This window comes from Watersipora subatra, chromosome 7 (assembly GCF_963576615.1).
Source record: "Watersipora subatra chromosome 7, tzWatSuba1.1, whole genome shotgun sequence".
NCBI lineage: Eukaryota > Metazoa > Bryozoa > Gymnolaemata > Cheilostomatida > Watersiporidae > Watersipora > Watersipora subatra.
In genome coordinates, this window is record NC_088714.1 from 58,178,287 (window position 1) to 58,197,992 (window position 19,706).

General features: G+C 35.1%; 1 protein-coding gene across 1 annotated transcript in view; it reads right to left on the bottom strand.

The window, feature by feature from the left end:
• Nucleotides 1–19,706, bottom strand: part of LOC137399409 (glutathione synthetase-like) — a 33,175-nt gene that overhangs the window by 3,929 nt on the left and 9,540 nt on the right. The window contains exons 2-9 of the mRNA XM_068085507.1: nt 13,317–13,424; nt 12,156–12,339; nt 11,404–11,473; nt 10,109–10,248; nt 8,132–8,254; nt 6,331–6,498; nt 3,702–3,841; nt 674–789 (exon numbers count right to left, since the gene is read on the bottom strand). Of these exons, the coding sequence (XP_067941608.1) occupies nt 674–789; nt 3,702–3,841; nt 6,331–6,498; nt 8,132–8,254; nt 10,109–10,248; nt 11,404–11,473; nt 12,156–12,339; nt 13,317–13,416 (1,041 nt within the window). The 5' untranslated portion in view covers nt 13,417–13,424. The remainder of the gene's footprint in view (nt 1–673; nt 790–3,701; nt 3,842–6,330; nt 6,499–8,131; nt 8,255–10,108; nt 10,249–11,403; nt 11,474–12,155; nt 12,340–13,316; nt 13,425–19,706) is intronic.

Consider the following 19,706-nt stretch of genomic DNA (forward strand, 5'->3'; position numbering starts at 1 on the left):
GCTGCCATATCCACACAAAACTTATACTCACCAACCGATACCGAATTAACGAGTGACTAAATTGAAAGCATATCGACTGAATTTAAGTAAGAGGGGACAATTTCTAAAAATTGATGTGTACTCTAGTCATGACCTTTGCCGCACCTCAAACATTTTTTAGTAGGAATTCAGTGTCATCAGGTCATATAAATAGAATTACAGTAATTTCTCACTACTTCGCAGTTCAACGTTTACAGCTTCAGTACTTTGCGGGGAAAAATTCATTAATAAATTAAAAAGAAAATAAATAAAATCCAAAAGTAAAATACATAAATCTCTCTCATACTCGACTCAGTGATATCGATCTGCGAGCATCATTGTGATAGCAACAATCACGGCTCACCGTTTTCTTGTTACATTTTGTTAAGTGTAAAATTGTACAGTGACATCTTCCATTATGCCTCCTAAACAATCTCGACTCTCATAATTTCTAATCTAAGAGTAAAATTTTACGATTAATAAAAACTTTAATAAGTATTAATCCTATAATTAATATTTATTAAAGATACTTTAATATGTTTAATTATTAGTTAACTTTATTAGTTTTTATTTTGTGGATGTTCACATTTCCCTGGAACTTCGGTACCCAGTTGTCCGTCAATAAGCTATTTTTTTGACCAAAATACAAGCTTACCTTGTTAAGTGAATAAATGGCGACAAATGTATCTCTGAGAGACGCACATTCCTCAGGAGATAAAAATCGCTCAAGTACACCAGGCTGTGTCAAGACTTGTTGAATGGTTTTGCTTCCTGATAAACCATAAAAGGGTACATTATGGGCTAATAAAAGGAGTGAAATGAGAACTTGACAAACATACGGTAGCAAAGCCTATTTTAATTTGTCAAAACAAACTATAGATTTACCACCCCCCACTGCCTTTTACAGAATATTGCATTCAAATGCTGGCAATCTTACATTTTTACTAGTACAAACTTCAGATCAATGCATATGCCAAAAAAGGGCCATTTTCATACACCTATAGCAGCTTAAAATAGATGAATCTACAGGTGCCATTGTTGTCATATTTAAACATATTAAATAAAAACATACATGCGATATTACCCTTTGCCGAGTTTCAAGCTATGGCAGTAGCGATATAATATTACTCTTATTAAGAAACAGTGACATGCAATAGATTTAAATTCGTCAGCATTGTATATTAAAAAAATTAAGAGTAATAACAACAACCATAATTATATTCATAATGAAGTTTGTTGCCAAAACGAGAATTAGGCTAGCTTTTACAGTTTTCTACAAGAAACTAAAATAAAAACATACAATCGTAAGAACACCTTGCTCAAAGCATGAATGTGTAGATTAGTAGAGTAGATAGTTGGCTATACAGTTATCTTTACAGTATCTCTTGTTTGTCGTTGACCTACACTACTCCCGCTTAAATATAAGTTCTCTGTTCTTGAACTATAGTCATACCTCGACATCCGAGTACCCCAACATGTGAGAAAACTGAGATGGGAGCAAAATTTCGAGCAATTTTCTACCTTGAGATACAAGACAGGTTTGAGATACACGACAGGTTTGAGATACAAGACAGGTTTGAGATACAAGCTGGTTCTCGATGTAACCACCAAGCGGCCAAGTATGCAACAGACCGCTTCCGAGAATAGCCACGCTCCGTCTTTCTCATCTCATCAGTTTGAAAAAATTTTTAAAGGGCCGGCTAAAAGTTGTATTAAATGCAAGGCAAAAAGCGTCAAGCCGGATAGAGATAATAAAACAATTAAAATGAAGACAAAATTAGAGTTAGGTTTAGCTAAAGATTAAAACTTAACTGTAAGTGTATATTTAATAAGCTAAATTCGTACAAGTTAAATTCAAAGTTTATATTATGTTACGCAGCGTCACAAAAGTGTAGCATACCGAACGCATTGCTGTCAAGTCTCTCAGACCGTTGTTAGCCGCTACATCAGTCTTGAAAGTAAGAACTCCATACAGTACTATACATAGTAATGTTACATTTTATTGCAGATCATCATCACTATATAGGTAATTGTTACTTTGTGAGTGTATGTAGTAATTTACATCAATTAAAAACAGATTCATCAATCATAATATCCTGTTATAAAGGTGATTTTTCGTAGTATGAAAATGGATTAATTAGCATTGTTATTTTATAAAGGAAACTGTTTTGAGATACGAGAAAATTGACATACAAGTTCAGTCTTGGAACGCATTAAGTCGAGGTATGACTGTATTTCCGGAAAATACTTAAAGGTTGACTTGCAATAAAATTCACATTACAGTTATTTGGTATCAAAAGATTCACCATGTCTTACTCTGTTGTGTTGTAGGTGCCAAATATGTGGAAATGTGATTACAAGCTCTTAAAAGCTCAAAAATGAAAAGCCGCCGTAGATTGGAATCTCTTTATTTCGATGACATAGCCATGAAATTTGGTTATTGTCTTGTCACGTATGTTCTCACGTGAATTGAAAGGCCAATAAAAATCTAAATATAAAACTTATCTTAGTACTAGTTTATGACAAACACTTCGGGTTTTACTGAAGACCCCGTATCAAATATAGAGGCTCGCTACTTTACATTTTTGTTTCGGTTTGGTCTAATCGGCAAGTCGTAATCTGATCATGTAACCCAATACTTCGTAAATAATTTCTGCAGCACTTTCGATTATCACAGGTGACCAACAGGCTCGTCATGATTATCAGACAATGATATGTACTCCTTCCAGCCAAGGCTAAAAAATTAAACGAATTTTTACAGTAAATTATAGGATATCACTGCTAAAAGTGACAGCATTTCAATGACGATAAAACAGACGCGTAAGAACAATAGACATGGTTTTATTGAATGCGTGAAGTATATTTGTGAAAATATTTCGACGAATGAGGTTGTATGAAAGTGTAAACAGAAACCATCTACCACAACTACGTCACATTTGAGCCATTTTGGAAAGAGAATCCAAACTACGGCGGTCTTGTGTGGCTGCGATGTCTGTTCGTTTTTTAGCTTTTAAGAGCTTGTAATCACCTTTCCACATATTTGGCACCTACAACACAACAGAGTAAGACATGGTGAATCTTTTCATATCAAATAACTGTAATGTGAATTTTGTTGCAAGTCATAACCTATGAGGCAATCTAAAAGATTATACAGTCGAGGCAAGTCCATCTCAAAAACACTTAAAAATTGAAAACCTGCAAAACATGTCTCTAGATGCAGTATAAGTATTCCAGCACTTGAGAATGTGATGAAGGTTGAATAATTTAAAATTTGAAGAGCTATGACGATCTTTATTTCACAATCCTTAACAAGCCAAGACATGATACATTGTTACATGGAGAAATTATCAATCGCTAACAGTAGGCCTGGCGATGCCAGAGATTTCTTTTGCATTCAATCAGATAGTCAGCAGGGGGGTGTTTAAATGGCTGGTTCTCAAGCTCCAGATGGTTTTGAAAGCAAATATTTCTAGTGAGCTGGTGCACAAACAAAAGCGCACGCGAATGAGCACAATCATGATGACAAAGCGCAATTTATTAACATAAAATAATATAAAATAGTCTGTCATATGATGAATTGTAAAAAATGGGCCAAACAAATGCTCTATATTTCACATATGTTTTACAAGCTGAGATATGATGCTACTGCGGAATAAATAGAAGTGATATCAGTTCATACCTACCGGCTATCTGTGCGGCTACCGTCGGACATTTTATAGCCTTAGATCTTTCAATCATTAATCTTAGTGCCCAGTCTCTTTGGTTATAATGTTCAGGATTGAAATAGGTTCGGAAATAAACAACCGCTACCTCATGTTCATTCCTGAGAGTAAAATACCACACTGAGTATGAGTGTATTGTAACGTATCTATGCATTAATATTTCATAAATTAATACAATATGCAGTGATGTCTACATATATCAATGTTGTGAGAGACTAACAATATTAAGATACTATGATAGAGTCCCGTTCCTGCCAGCCTCAGGCTAAATAGAACCTTGATCGATATCAACTGTATTTTTAAAGTAGTCTGATGAGACGAGACGCAATGCTACCCCTTAAATATGAACTTGCACGACGTTTTAGTAGATTATATCAAAAAGTATCAGCATTTTTTAGCATTTGCGATTGTTTTTGATGTTTGAGGTGATCTGACTGCAAGGATGTTCCAAAATTAAAATAGACAAAACTTGACCATGGTTAAAACGCTCAGATCAAGTGAAAGTACGACTATGACATCTATAGTTGCAAAGAGACCAACAGAATAGAGACACGTAAAGCTGCAACTTAAACACGATAGCCGATATAAACTATAGCAATGATAGCAACTAGTGACATCATTTCGAACATTTTTTTCTCAGCGTTTTAATCGCAATCAACTTTAGTCGATTTTAATCTTGAAACATTCGGGCAGTCAGATCACCCAAAACATAAAAATAATCGCAAATGCTAAAAAATGCCGATACTTTCTGATAAAATCTACTAAAGTTTTGTGCGAGTTCATCTTTAAGACAAGTGGAGATAACAAGTGTCTGTGAGCATCGCTCGTCACCTGCACAGCACAATACAAGAGGCTGCATTACGGTAAAAGCTACTACAAGTCTAACAGTCAATAATAATCAAATCCATTTTTGGAGAGAAACTGAATGTAGTAAAACGGCTGCTACCAGCGCATTTACATGTAAGTTGACTGAGTCTGATCCAGGCAGCGCCTTACATCCATCCTCAAAATTTCTAATATGACAGCATGACCAGAATATGTAAATTGATCTACTAAAAACAACAATGAGAATATATCTTATGATGACCCGTCATACATGGTTCAACAGAAGACTGCAAACTTCCCTTCAAACTACAAACTCTCCTAGGCTAGGAAGCTTTTCCCTAATCTATATATATACAATATTTCTCAAAGTTTGTCATCATCTGTCATTCGATCTGTCCGGCTATAGCGATTAGGACCTAGCAATGACAAATCCATATCGCAGAGGATTTGATCGCGGAACATCCAATCACCAGGCAATTACTTAACCAATTGAGACACGTGAGATCAATGGATACATCAGGCAGTATGAGTCGTTATCAGGGTTGAAATATGCATAGCACTCTACAATACGCAACATCACTAAAGCTTGCTCTCACGGCTCTTATTAGTAGGTTTGGCAATACGGATACTAACTTACTCAAATTAGCCATTGGCGATGTGCCAAATTAATGGCAAGTAGCAGGCAACTACATTACCTGCCACTGTTCATAAACTGTTCGTTAATACCCCTGCAATGCAAAATTACGGCATATCCTATGCCAATATGTTCTATCAGCCATCAATTGCAGTAGCTGGCACAAAATTAAAAAAGTGGTATATTTAGCTGCTGAAGCAATTCAACTTTATTCTGTCTTGAAGAGTGTCATGTTGAGTTATACTGAGTCTTAACAAAGCAATTTAATAAAATAAAAAACTATTACACTCGAGTCATCTGCACTTATCTGTACGGAGCATAACTTTATGAGCTTCTCTGAAGATTCTGTTCTGAAGAGACTTGCTAAAACAATACCTTGACATATTACTAAAACTCAAAGGTGATAGTGGAACAAAAATTGAACAAGGAATCGAAACAGGAGATGCCTTCTTAATGAAGAATTTATATATATAAATTTCATAGTCCGTCATTCGGTGTGTCCAGCTATAGCTATTAAAAACTAGGATCTTGAAACCTCCAGTTCACCAGGCAATAACCTTACCAATTAGGCTACGCGGAATGCAAAAACTTCATCAGGGGATGAGTCATTAAATTTGGATTAAATAGTGTATGCATAGCACTCTGCATTAAGCAACGTCACTAAAGCTTGCTCTCACAGCTCTTATTAGTAAATTTAGCAATATACTAGCTTACTCAAATTAGCTATTGGCAATGTGCCAGGCTAATGGCAAGTGGTAGAAAACTACATTACTTGCTATTGTTTATAAACAGTTTTTAATACCCGTACAATGCCGAGCATTTAGATGGTATAAATATAAAATAAAAACCAACCTTCAAGTGTAAAATAGAATAAAAAACTTGGAAGCTCCAACGAATTACAATTAACGAATACGAATTAACTTTAGAAGTACTAGCTTATTCAAATTAGCCATTGGCAATGTGCAAGGCTAATGGCAGGCAACTGCATTACCTGCCACTGTTTAAAAGCTGTTTTTTAATGCCGGGGCTTTCGGCTAGTAAACACTAAAGCACAGTTACGTTGGTTTTTAAAAGGCAATCTCCTCTTTTCCCAGTCAATCTCTTTAATAAGATCATGTATAACCAACTTACACTGACAGATGGTTACCATCTGACAGCGACACTGCACTGCTACTGAGGCCTTCCGTACTTCTTACGATGACCTTGACCTCATTACTCTGACGCAGCATCTCATACTCGATGTTCCTAATGTCGGAGAAGTTCATCTCATCAGTTTCTACCACAACCAAAACGACCGCCCTGGGTACAAAAAAAAGAGTTCTCTACAAACAGCTAAGCTATTTATTATTATTTCTAAACAAAATACATAGTTTATTCGCTCTTGCTAAGCACCTCACACCTGTTTTACGATACCTTTTAATAAACATATCAACACAGTTTATTTATTAATAAGCAAATAATCACTCAAATTGAAAGTGAGAGTTTGTAATGTAATACTTTTGAAAATAAAGCATCATCCAAAATTCCACCTCATCTGATGCAAACAAAGCAAACAAACCAACTAAAACATGCACAAGCATGTTTGCGCATGTTGCTAATATTGTTGCGCATGTCGCTAATATTGTTGCGCATGTCGCTAATATTGTTGCGCATGTCGCTAATATTGTTGCGCATGTCGCTAATATTGTTGCGCATGTTGCTGATAGCAATATTAAAAAATATGTTAATGGCACATCAAAAACTCTTCAACGTTTCTAGCTTGGCTTCTGATTAAATAGTCTGTATAAAGCCATAAACTATTACTAAATACCGGCAATTAATCTACTTTATAGCAAGTTGAAGAGATTTGCGCACCATTGCAACAGCATCTGGTTAAACAGAAAACAAGGCAACCTTTTACAACAGTAATTCCATAGCACACAGCAGCCAATAATGGGTATAAAAATCTAAATTACTGCTCTATTCATTAGCTGACCTAGCAATTAGCTATAGTTCATTAGCTGACCTAGCAATTAGCTATAGTTCATTAGCTAACCTAGCAACTAGCTATAGTTCATTAGCTGACCTAGCGACTAGCTATAGTTTTATGTATGGGAGACTGTTAAGAATTACATTTGACTATGACATATTTAACGGCAGTTGTGTTTGAATTACTTCTAAATGGTGAATACTAGGATCTATGAAAGTGTTGTGGCATTTATTTCAGGTAAGAATTATTTTTAGCCTGAGTAGTTACTATACATTGAATTTTTGGCAACAAACTGCGTTGATTTACTGTCTAGATATGTTCTAAGAAGTGACACCAAGAGCGTAAAGGCTTTTGCACAATAAATATAATTAAAATACATCCTACTCACTTGGATAATGCCAGGTTTTAACTAATCTTCCTGAGAGAATACCATTTAGTGCACAGATGGATGCAGCATCTAATGACTGGTTCACACTATATCGCAATATCTCGGTGTTGATGCCACAATACTTTGGTGATCGTCGATGATAACAATGTTCACACTATCACATACCTACCTGCATTTGCTTCAGGAAATACTCTGTGACGTGGTGTTCTCATTTTCTTAAAATTCTTTGCAAAGAAACCTCTGTCTTCGCGCGCTTGAATCATATGCTGGTGCCGCAGAAACTATTATAAACGAAAATAAATAAATCATGCTATTCGCTATCGCAAATTACTATCGCTGAATTGGCTCAAATTGTACAGGCAGTCATCGATGCTCGACAAAATATCGAAAATTTTACAGCTGCAAACTTTTCTGACGTATCCGCATTACTTCGATGATGCCATCGATTTACTGATCACATAATCAATGCTGAACGCCGAAAGGAAAATGCTGACATACGGCGATATAGCTTGAACCAGCCTTAATGGGTCCGAGAAAAGTAATATCTTGAAAATAGGCCTGTTTGACAAACTTACGATGTGTTGTTGTAGATCTCCCAAGCAGCGACTAGACCCGAGGCAAGGGCTGAGACAGTATCGTGTTGTGGAAACTTGGAAGAGTCGATGAGTTTCGGTTTGTTAATAACCCTATCCAAGTACCTGTAGAAACAAATCTTAGCAAACCAAAGTACTTCTAGAAACAGAGGTCTTGTTTATAAATATGAAAGAATCATGACAAAGCAAGAATTTATGTAGAGTACAATTTAGTCTATAAAATAACAAGACTCTCAAAAGTATTGTGTTACATGGCAGAAATGTGTCAGAAAACAACAGAAAATTAAATTAAACAAAAACCTATGAGCAATAGCACAAGCAAAACAGGTTTTCATCTAATAACAACCTATTTTTATATAACTTCGAATCCAGGCGACACGATCAGAGTGAACACACTGCTTGCATGGGATCGTAGAACGGATATGACATCATGGCATCATTTAAATGTAATTTTACAGAAAAACCGATCACACAGAATGATGCAACATATTTATAACTACAGTCAAACATGGATAACTCGAACTTCACGGGACCAAGCAAAAGTGTTCGAATTATCAGAGCGTTCAAGTTATCAGAGCACTGTTACAAGTCCATGTATTTACTTATTTATTAGTAGATACATGTACTTATACAAACTATAATATAAATCAAAAGCACAAATGGCTTGTTTCAAATTAAATGCTTCTAATGTGAAGTTTAAAACGTTTTTATCAAAAAGTATAGAGATTTTTCTATCACTTGAGATTGGTTTGTTGTTTGAGATGATGTTATTGCCAGGACGCTTTTCAGATTGACATTGGCAAAACTTGATCGTTGTTGAAATGCTCAAAAGAAAAGACATATTTTTCTTTTGAGCGTTTTACCCACGATCAATTTTGTCGATTTTTCTTGAAGTTTATGCAAAGATAACTTTACTTTACCTGGGATTCGTTAAGAGCAACACTCCGAGGCAGTTCAATTAAAAGTTTTACGAGGTTTTACGGTACATTGTATATCACTCACGCTTTTTGAATGGATACTTATTGAATGTACACACGTATTCTGTGTTTAGGTCAAACGATGAATAGTTTTTTTTAGCTAAGACAACGTATACGTTTAATTACCACAATTTTTAAGACGTTTTAAACATTCAACATTCCGACGTTGATTGAACACGGAATCAACGTCGGAAAACTATTCGTCACGGGCTAGCCGGGTCACGCACTCAAGGATTTTCGCCACGCACATACAAAACAATATGCTGTTTTTGTTTTGTATGTGCGTGGCGAAAATCCTTGCGCGCGTGACCCGGCTAGCCCGTACTATTCATCGTATAGCAGTATAAATCAAATTTCACCAAACCTTTAGCAAAGTCGTTGACAGAAATATTTTGCCGATGGTGGTAATAACGACGCTTATGAATTACGAAAAGATGAGGTTTACCTCTATGGCTTTGAAAAAAGTGATTTTCTAAAGCGATAACAACCGTTTCGGTATCCGTTGGGCAAAAAAACAGTTCGAATTAACAGTGTTGAGTTCGAGTTATCTATAGCAATTTATCATTACGTGGGAACGGACCAAAGAAACCGTTCGAATTAACCATGTGTTCGAGCTATCCGTGGGCGAGTTATCCATGTTTGACTGTATTTATATTGGATGTCAACCCACATTCAATTGGATTAAATGTGTAATGTAAAGCAGACAACTCCACTGCATGTCATATTAAAAGCTGCAGTACGAAATAGGAATTGGTAAAAGCAAGTATATCTAATAACAAAGCATGATGAGCAGAACAGGAAGTGTTATCATGGTACAACTCGTAGAAAAAGGCTTTTCCATGAATATGACATGTTTGAAAAACATGAGGCTTTCAGATATCAAATAAAAAACAGTGTATACATCTATTAACTTGCCTATTCTGGAAAGAAGAACAAGGAGAGACAGCATGAGAGAGGTTAAGCTACAAACAAAGAAGTCTACCTGTGTGTCTGGTTGACCTTCTCACTTAGGACAGCCATAGAGGAGGCGACGGTATTCATTTCTATCTGAGCGATCTTAAAGCATCCATCCTTGACCTGATACATGTAGTCGGACCTCATGATCTCCATGGAAACCGGTTGCTGCAACCACACACCATCTATAATTGTTAAGCGCTTCAAATGGTTCACATGTAAGTATTACCTGAGAGCGAGTTAAAAGCGGAAGATGGTAGGATTAAAACAGGTGAAGAATAGATGGAAGAATGGGATGGGATTTGGAGCAGGTAAAAGGTTATGCCTTGTCGATAGCAAAAGAGTTGTAGGCGGTTATAGGGCAGAAATAGAGAGTGAAGGGAGGAGAATACAGCAAGAAATGTTGGGCTGAGAAGATAGAAGAAAAGAAAATATTAAAGCAGTTTTAGATGACAGGTTAAAAAAAAACAGGAAAACTGTAGAAAAGAAAGAGTAGAGAGGCAATAGGAGAGCAAATAAATGAAATTTAAACAGCACCAGAATAAAAAAGAGGGCAAAAGACGCGCAGGAAAGTATGTGTAAAAAAAGAGCGAGCAGAATAAAAACAGAGTGTATGTGGGAGAGCCAGAAATGAGACGAGAGTGAAGCCCCATACAAGGGATGGCCAGGCCAGACAAAGAGCACATGCTATCCTTGTCAGCCATAAAAGGGATGGCCAGGCCAGACAAAGAGCACATGCTATCTTTTGTCAGACTCATTTACTTGCCCACATAAGCGTAAGCTGAGTCCAAGCGCTATGAATTGAGGATTGAAGGTGGATGGTGATGATTAGTTAGCGCTACTTCATAAGGACTGACCAAAAAGATTTACCTGCAATGCATCGCTCTTAGGAGCTTACATGGCTTACGAGATAACACCTAGATTATCTTCTGAGAACTGGCCTATGTTTTTCGAGTCTGCAACAGTAACTAACGGGTTGTACTGTTTGACATAAGATATATCAAACATAACCTTATTAAAAACTCAGACGCTTCCAAAAGCAGAAGGATTTTCATTTCAAAGTATGACATGACTGGCCCATACACGACTTGTACAGGTTCATCGAGAAACGCTAGTAGTGATTTCAAGAAAACAGAGTGCACAAAGGTGAAATACTAGAGTTCGTGGACACAGGCAAACGTATAGACCTTCATATACTTTATAGAGATAGATCGCAATGAAACAACAAGATGCCACAACTCCAGAACCAAAGTAGTGTAATAAGACTTATACAACAAGAGGTCTTTCTATTGTTTCAGTCTGCCCATTCAGAGAAGAACCTACACTTTCAGAGGATCGGGCTGTCTCATACAGTTTCCAGAGATCTCTCATGAAGTCATCTCGTTCAAAAGTGCTACAAAGGGAGACAATTACAATAAGCTCAGATATGCTAGCCATATTGTCATCTTAAAAATGATAGGAAAAGGTATAGAGTTCCCCAGCTAGAATTACCAAATAGCCTTAGCCTGCAGTTTGCAGGTTGCTTTTTTGACTGCAATTTTCCAAATCTTCACTCTACATACATATTTCAGCATAATTATTGTCCAATAACCCAGCTACCGGCTAAAACACTCCAGCTACCGATAAAACAACAGTAATAAACATTTTTGAAAAGTGTATCAGATGTGCTCAACATGGCTGCAGTTGACTAGATCACTCTGTAAGGAGTGATCTAGTCAACTGATTAGTGATTACTCCAAGAGGAAGCAACTCTTGGAATAATCCTTTAATTTATATCTTTATTCCGGAAAAACATTTGAAGTTTATTTAGATAGCCTATAAATGTTTAAAACTGATATAGTCCAGCAGTCAAGTGAGACATACCAAGTAGGTTTCCTTTCTTCTTCTCAACAGGCCTTTGTCACTCAGAATAATGCAAAAAACCAAAAATTTACAGAGAGAACAATTGAACTCTCTGGAATAGTTAGACACATATGAGTAAAAACCTCTTTGTCAAAGTATAAAACATAGACCACATTTAGTAGTCCATAGAAAAGCAGGAAGGATACGATACCAAAGTGCTACATTAATCCAACCTTGAGAGTGTCTCTTTCATGAACTCGTAGTCGTGAGCGACTTTATGGTAGAGAAGGTTGTACGTCTGCTGCACAGCCAATGCCTGTTCGTAAACAGACCTGGGATATTTAGATGGAAAGAGCATCATGGAGCCCATCTCTGTTGAACATTTCCCTTCAGAACCGCGCTTTCTTATTAGCAATCCTAGCAACGCAAAATGTTTACCAATAACAAAACCTTGGCATTGCAAGGCCACATCAAAAAAATTCATAATAATTTCATTTTAGTTCAATCAAGTAGACAGTGTTTCACCAGCGTGTAAGTGCAAGACATGAGTCAGAAATTCTGTATAAAAATTGTTTCATATTAAAGCTTGCCTGACAATTAAATCTCTTACGTTGGCTGTATTTAACATAATATTATATGAAGTAATCGTCTTTGATTCTAAAGTAGAATTTATATGTTACGACTTTGTCTAAAAGACTTAAAATATATTTAGATATGTTCCGATTCATTTCCAACATCTTACAACATACTCTGAAAGGTTGTGTAGCAAACTTAGAGTGGCAATAGTATTCTCATAATTTAACAAGGAACAGAAAGTTCAAATTGTTGGCGATTTGGTAAATTGAAGAAAAATACGTTACGTGGAACCAACTGAGCTTGACATTTTGGACCACATGCTATAATTTACTTGCTCCAAACTGACTATGGATGAATAGTAAGTAATATGTACGATCATGGCAGCTTTGGATTTCTAATATGTCATTCTTGGTAAGCATGTCCTGCACTCTCGTCAAGATTGTTTTAGAGTGGGAGCAAATGCACTCACTACTATGTCTACTGAGATATTGTTTTGAGCTTGTTTTTTTACCAACCAGTCAGTGTTGCATTTCATCGATATTTGATGATGTTGGCCCGCCACTGGACAGAAAATCATTCATATTTTCTTGCTTCAAATTTTTTGCATTCTATTCAGCAGCAAGATTCTATTTTGTGAGACTTCATAAACTATAGATACGGCTTATACGCGACTAAACGGAATCCAGTCAACAAAGAAGTTTAGCTAACTCATCATAGTGAACCAAAAGTTTAACAAGCTCTGACTGTCAATGGGTTCTAAACAATTCTGACTTCTGGAAAGATTAAACCTGGTAATAAGTAGTAGATTAGGCCCTTACCACAGCATTCAGCGTAGTCTTGGCACTGTCTCACCACAGATGCCCAATCCTTATTTTTCTCCTCCGTTATTTCCAGCAGCAAGGCTTGTCTGTTCTCCATCGTCCTGGCTGAATAAGTCAGACGTTAATGTAATATAAAAAACTTCAATGGATTAATGTTGTGAAAATCAATCTGTATCTAAAAATAACCTCATACATGTACTACCATTTGATTTTTGGAAAGTCAGAGCAGACATTTCCTAAGATTGAAAAATTAAAAACTTTTTTGTAAAATTAAAATTTTTTTAGCTTAAAAATTCTTTTGAGAAAATGAGAATGCCTGTTCTAATGCCTGTTCTAAACATAGTAAAAAATGAAACTGACCAATTTTAGTCATTAGTAGGGACCATGAAATAATATTTTCTTGTTCGCATAACTATTTTCATTCATTCTTGCATAACTTTTTAACAAATTATTGACACATAAAGATGACAATGTCTAGTGTCACGAAGTCATAAGGCATCTCATCAACTCTTGGTGATACAAAGCCACTAACATTATAAACAAATGAAAAGCAGTTGTAACAGGGTGATTGTAAACTTATTTAGTTCTATTGAGCTTTGGTGAAGCTCCAAAAATCATGACTCCTAGCAAAAAAGAAATAGTTCTAGCAAAGAGCAGTAGCTAGCATTGTATAATGACATCATATAACTAAGCAATCAGTTTGGGTGTCCAATTCTTAGTGAGTGATAAGCTAACCAGAGTGTGAGTTGGCAGTGTTAACATGATCTCGTATGAGATGGTTTTTTGTAAAAAATGGCCATCAAGAGAAGATTGCAAACTAGCAGTCTTACATAGGCTTTAAAAAGAGTGTTTTAAATGTTTAACGATTTGTCTCTTGATACTGTGAGTTTTATAGCATTACGGATGAACCTAAATAAAAAATGTGTAGATTTTATCAAAAAGTATTGGTATTTTTCTATCATTTGCAACTGTTTTTGATGTTTGAAGTGATCTGACGGCCAGGATGCTTCAAGATTAAAATCGACAAAACTTGATTGCAATTAAACCCCTCTGGCCTGATTTCAAATGCATATCTGAAATTAGGACAAAGTGAGGATTAATTTTGTATATGATTTATGGCTGTTAACTAAATTTACAATGAATAATAATGTTATAAATAAAATAGATAAATAGTTCTGCAGCCTTAATTCTCTGCCGTCTATTGGCAATCTTTAACTGACTTCCACACTTATTACTATTTGCACTTGTTCAAAGAACTTCATTATGCAATCAATTTTAACATAGGAAGTTAATCCGATTCCACTACACACCAATTTCAGATATAGGGGTGAATGCAAGCCGCGGTTTATTTGCAAAGGTCATCAACAGCTTCAGGTCAATAGCAACAGTAATTTAAACATTCCAAAAACTAATGCGTATAAGAGACAATCCAAAACTATTTTGTGTTTTAGATTTTGTGATTCCACTACACACCAATTTCAGATATAGGGGTGAATGCAAGCCGCGGTTTATTTGCAAAGGTCATCAACAGCTTCAGGTCCATAGCAACAGTAATTTAAACATTCCAAAAACTAACGCATATAAGAGACAATCCTAAACTATTTTTGTGTTTTAGCAATTATAGAAAATTAGATTATTTGATAAAGAGTACACAGCTTATGCACTGAGATCCAACAAGTTTTAATAGTGAAACTCCTGAAAGTGTAATTGTTTGAACATATGCAGACCACATAGGCTAATCTATCTATATAGATATTTCTCAAGGGTTGTGCGTGTCTGTTTGTGCATGTCTAGCTATAGCTACTAATATCTTAGAATGATGAATCCGTATCGCGGCAGATTTGATCTCGGGCCCTACCAATTGCAAGTCCAATCCCTCACCAATTAAGCTACACGAGCTTAATGAATTTATTAGGCGATATATGTCGGGACATGGGGAAAATTTGCTACTGCTCTCCGTTATGCCGCAACGTCATTCTATGTATTAGTAAGAGCCGTAACTAGCTTTCTTAAATTATTCATTGGCAGCAATGTGCCAGGCTAATGGCAAGTGGCATTCCTTATAAGCTGAGTTTATGTGTGGCATTGCTGTCACTGCTTATAAGCTGATTTATAATACTCATGCAACGCCGGGCATTCCGCTAGTAATTCATATTAGCCAATGGTCAATTTGTTATCCAAAAAGGCAATGTGACTATGCATAGCATATAGTAAGAACTAGCATAAGTGAGATCCAGTTATATTCTGCTCATTCATTTGCAGTAGCATTTTATTAACCTTAACATAAAAACAAGAATGTCTTTTTTACATGAGCCAGCAAACATACATGTACCGTACTTTTCGGACTACTAGCCACTACTTTTTTCTGATGTTTTGAGCCATGCGGCTTATGTAAGGGTGCGGCTATTCTGTGGTTTTTCTTCCACTGCTAGGGCGCATCAACCGGAATCTCCGGTTAGTGCGCCTCTAGCGGTGAAAGAAAAAACGAAACAATGCCTAACGGTACTGTTCCGTTGGGAACTGGGTTAAAAAACATCGGTTTATATAAAACAGTGCCTGACGGCACTGTTCCGTTTTAACTAGCAAAGTTGCTGCCGTGTTAAAAATCACCGCCCTGAGTTCTGGGGCCTATACAAAGGTGCGGCCTATGTTTTGTTGTATTATCATTTTTTTGAAAATAAAGCAGCTGCGGCTTATATAAGGGTGCGATTAATAGTCCGAAAAGTACGGTACAACATGCAATCCTTAATATTTAGGAAGTGAAACAATGCATTCTAGAGCACGACTCCTAGTCCTTTTCAACACATGATGGTGATCTGTGTTGAATCATTAATCCTGTGCTCGTTCCAAACCGATGTAAGACAACACAGATTATACGACAGGATTACGTTCTGCCACAGTATATATCTAATAGCGGTGTTTCTTTCTTAATCTATATATATATATATATATATATATATATATATATATATATATATAAATGTCAAAGTTTGTGAGTGATTCTGTGTGTCCAGCTATAGCTGTTAAAATTTAAGAATGATATATCCGTTTTATGCTGGATTTGATCTCGGAACCTCCCATTCCCTAGGCAAATAAGCTATGCAAGATTAAGCTACACAATCAATTAAATTGAAGCTATGCACGATTAATGGATTCATTGAGTGATATATGTCGCTATGTGGGTGAAAATACGCATACAGCGCTGCATTACGCAAGTCATTAAAGCTTACTCTCACGGTTCTTATTAGTCAGTTTAATGACTAGCTCACTCAAATTAGCCATTGACATTGTGCCAGGCCAATGGCCAGTGCCAGGCAACTGCATTACCTGCCACTGTTTATAAGCTGTTTTTAATACCCACGCAACGTCGAACATTCCGCTAATCTATATAAATCTTACAGTTTGTCATCGTCTGTTTGGATGTCTGCCTCTGAGTGGAAGAATGAGAGTGGATGCAACACGGTCCAAGGCTATTTGCGTTGAGCTCCTAGAAATGGCGGCGGAAATCGGCGTATTTTATTGAGTTCACCATGGCAATGAAATCGTTTTTTGAATAAACTATGCTACTTACAGGCTAGTCATAATTTGAGGTATGTTGAGCAAAAACTCAATACCTGTGGAATCTATTGAATGTACAATAGTCAATATAGCAGGTAAATATTATGTCTAATGCCTTAATTGAAAATCCAAATGTACGTTGTCATTAACATTGACCAACATTATTCTAGTGATTTCTGAATCCTGATTAACTCAAATTAACATTTTTGCTTCTCTCATGTACAATTTTCATTATATTTTAAATTCAAATTTCTAGTTTATTATTCCAGAATAGTTCAATAGATAGAGGAAACGTTACCAGTGACTGAGTGAGTATCAGGCGATATATCTTTAAAATAATATTATAAAATAAATATAAATATTATTTATATATATTTATGTATTATATAATTATATAAATACATTTATTGATTTATTACAAATTTTAAATTACACATAATTTTATATCGTTATCATAGTTTATCTATATTTTTATATAATATTACATACAATTTACAATACTTATGCGTACTACATACAATGCATGAGTGATAAATATATAATTATTATAATATTTTATCATGCCCTATTTTATTAGTTAGCGTTAGTCATAGTGTAATAATTATTATAATTTATTCAATTAAATTTTCATTTACTATATTTATATTAAATTATATTTCATTGTAAAATGTGTACATGTATTATATTATATTATTAAATTAATAAATATGAAACTTAAATATATGTAGGACTATGATATTAAAGTTAAATATTTTATAATAACAATAAATCATATAAAAATAATACATCTTTATAGTTTATAAACGAACGCAACATGCAAAATATTAATTTTAAAATTTCTAATTGAAATACTGCTGGTAGCAATATTTATAATATAATTATTTGATACAACATTATAAATCATATTGATTGGTAAATGAAATGCTGTCACAATATTGTTGGTTATTTTATGTCTAATATTGCAGTGCCGAGTAGCTGTTCTGCTCCAGGTTGCTCAAATACCGGTAGTTCTAAGTAGTAATGGTAACCAGACCTATCATCGATTTCCCAAAGCAGAAGAGATCAATGGCCATGCGAGTTGTTCTCAAAAGACACTAAATTAATATAAACAGAGGTGGTCCAAAATGTCTATTCATATAGTTTACACGCATGTATATTTATTTTATTTACATCTGTAACAAAATAATCTCAAAAAATAATAATAAAAATTTACATCTGTATCTCTCTGTAACATTTATACTAAATGTTACAGAGAGATAGCCTATGAAATCAACTATATTTTGCAATCTTATCTCTGACTGTAATTATATTTAATAATCATCAAAAAAGCATTCTCCTTCTAGACAATCACAAAATATATTATGCTATTTGATTGAATTTCCATTTACTACTATACAAGCAGGTTGGTTATTTTGAGATTAAACTCCTTCTGGCTACATATTTGGAATATAGAACTTTCTTATATGTACATATTCACGTATACACATTAGTTGCATACATGATGAAATTATATCATGTACCATGTACATTATACCATGTAACCTGGTTAATGTATAACATAATATGAGGAGAATTGTGCACTCATGTATACATTCTGATGAGTAATTTTCTAGGGAAAGGTATATTAGTGAATAGGGCACATTCTGGGCTTTTCATTGGTTACTCCTGTTAAAGCCTTTGCTTCTAAGGAGTTTGATATTTCAGAGGCCAAAATTACAATAATTCGTATAAGTTTTAATGGTATAACGGGATATCCGCTGCCAGTGCTTTACTGGAAGTCGACCGATGCACCCACTCTCACACTCAGGTCTACCTGTCCAACTATAGCTATTAAAATCTTGGAATTAAAAGGTCACTGCTAGCTGGATTTGAACTCTTGGTGGTTGCAACGGCAAGTTTCAAACCACACGCTTAACCACTAGGATCTACAGTCCTTATTAATACGTTGCTCCTATTCTATACCATATGCACACACATACGGTGCCAAAGTGCCCTTTTGATTATTAACTATTATTACTTTTTGAATTTTCTATTTTTTGAAATTGTTTAAAAACTAATTTATTGCTTCTATTAACTATTTTTAATTAGTAATTTTTATATGTGCTGTCCTAATTTTAAATGTCCGTCACTTCTATTTCCAGTTTTTCGTAAAGCTCGATTGACCAATCTATAAAGGCTAATACTTTTCACGCGGACAATTGTATCATCTCGAGTAGGCATAGTCTCTACATTTTCTCTCTGTTCAGTAAGACAAAGTACCAGACAAAGACAGTCCGAGATCTCATTTTTACCAGTATCGAGAGGTACCAGTATCGGCGTATCCAAAGTTTTGATGAATAGCTTCTGCTGGAACAGTAACCTTTTTATACACACAAACTTTTATGCATGAACTATTATTATTAATTCAACATATTCAGGATTTTTATTTTGTTTTCTCAGTCCATATTAATTGTACCATTACCAAATCATCTGTTATTGTAATCGTAGCAAAACAGGCTTAATTTATCTATTACTTGCTAATTATTTCACATTTACACTTAAACACTTATATAGTTGTATTAGTTTGTTTCTTAATTTATTTGACCTGCAGAAAACATTTTACTCATTATATGAAGTTTGAAAGTTACAGCTGTTTGACAAAGTTTGAAAACCTTTACATACATGTTATATTTTTAATCTTAGTTTATTTAAACTGTACAAAACACTTGAAGTTCGAAAGTTAGAATGGTAACTGTTGTTATATGTTAAATAAAAATAAAATTTCTGTGCAGAGACTTTTATTATCCAGGAAACACCAGGCATTCATCTAGTTCTATAATAAATCTCAAA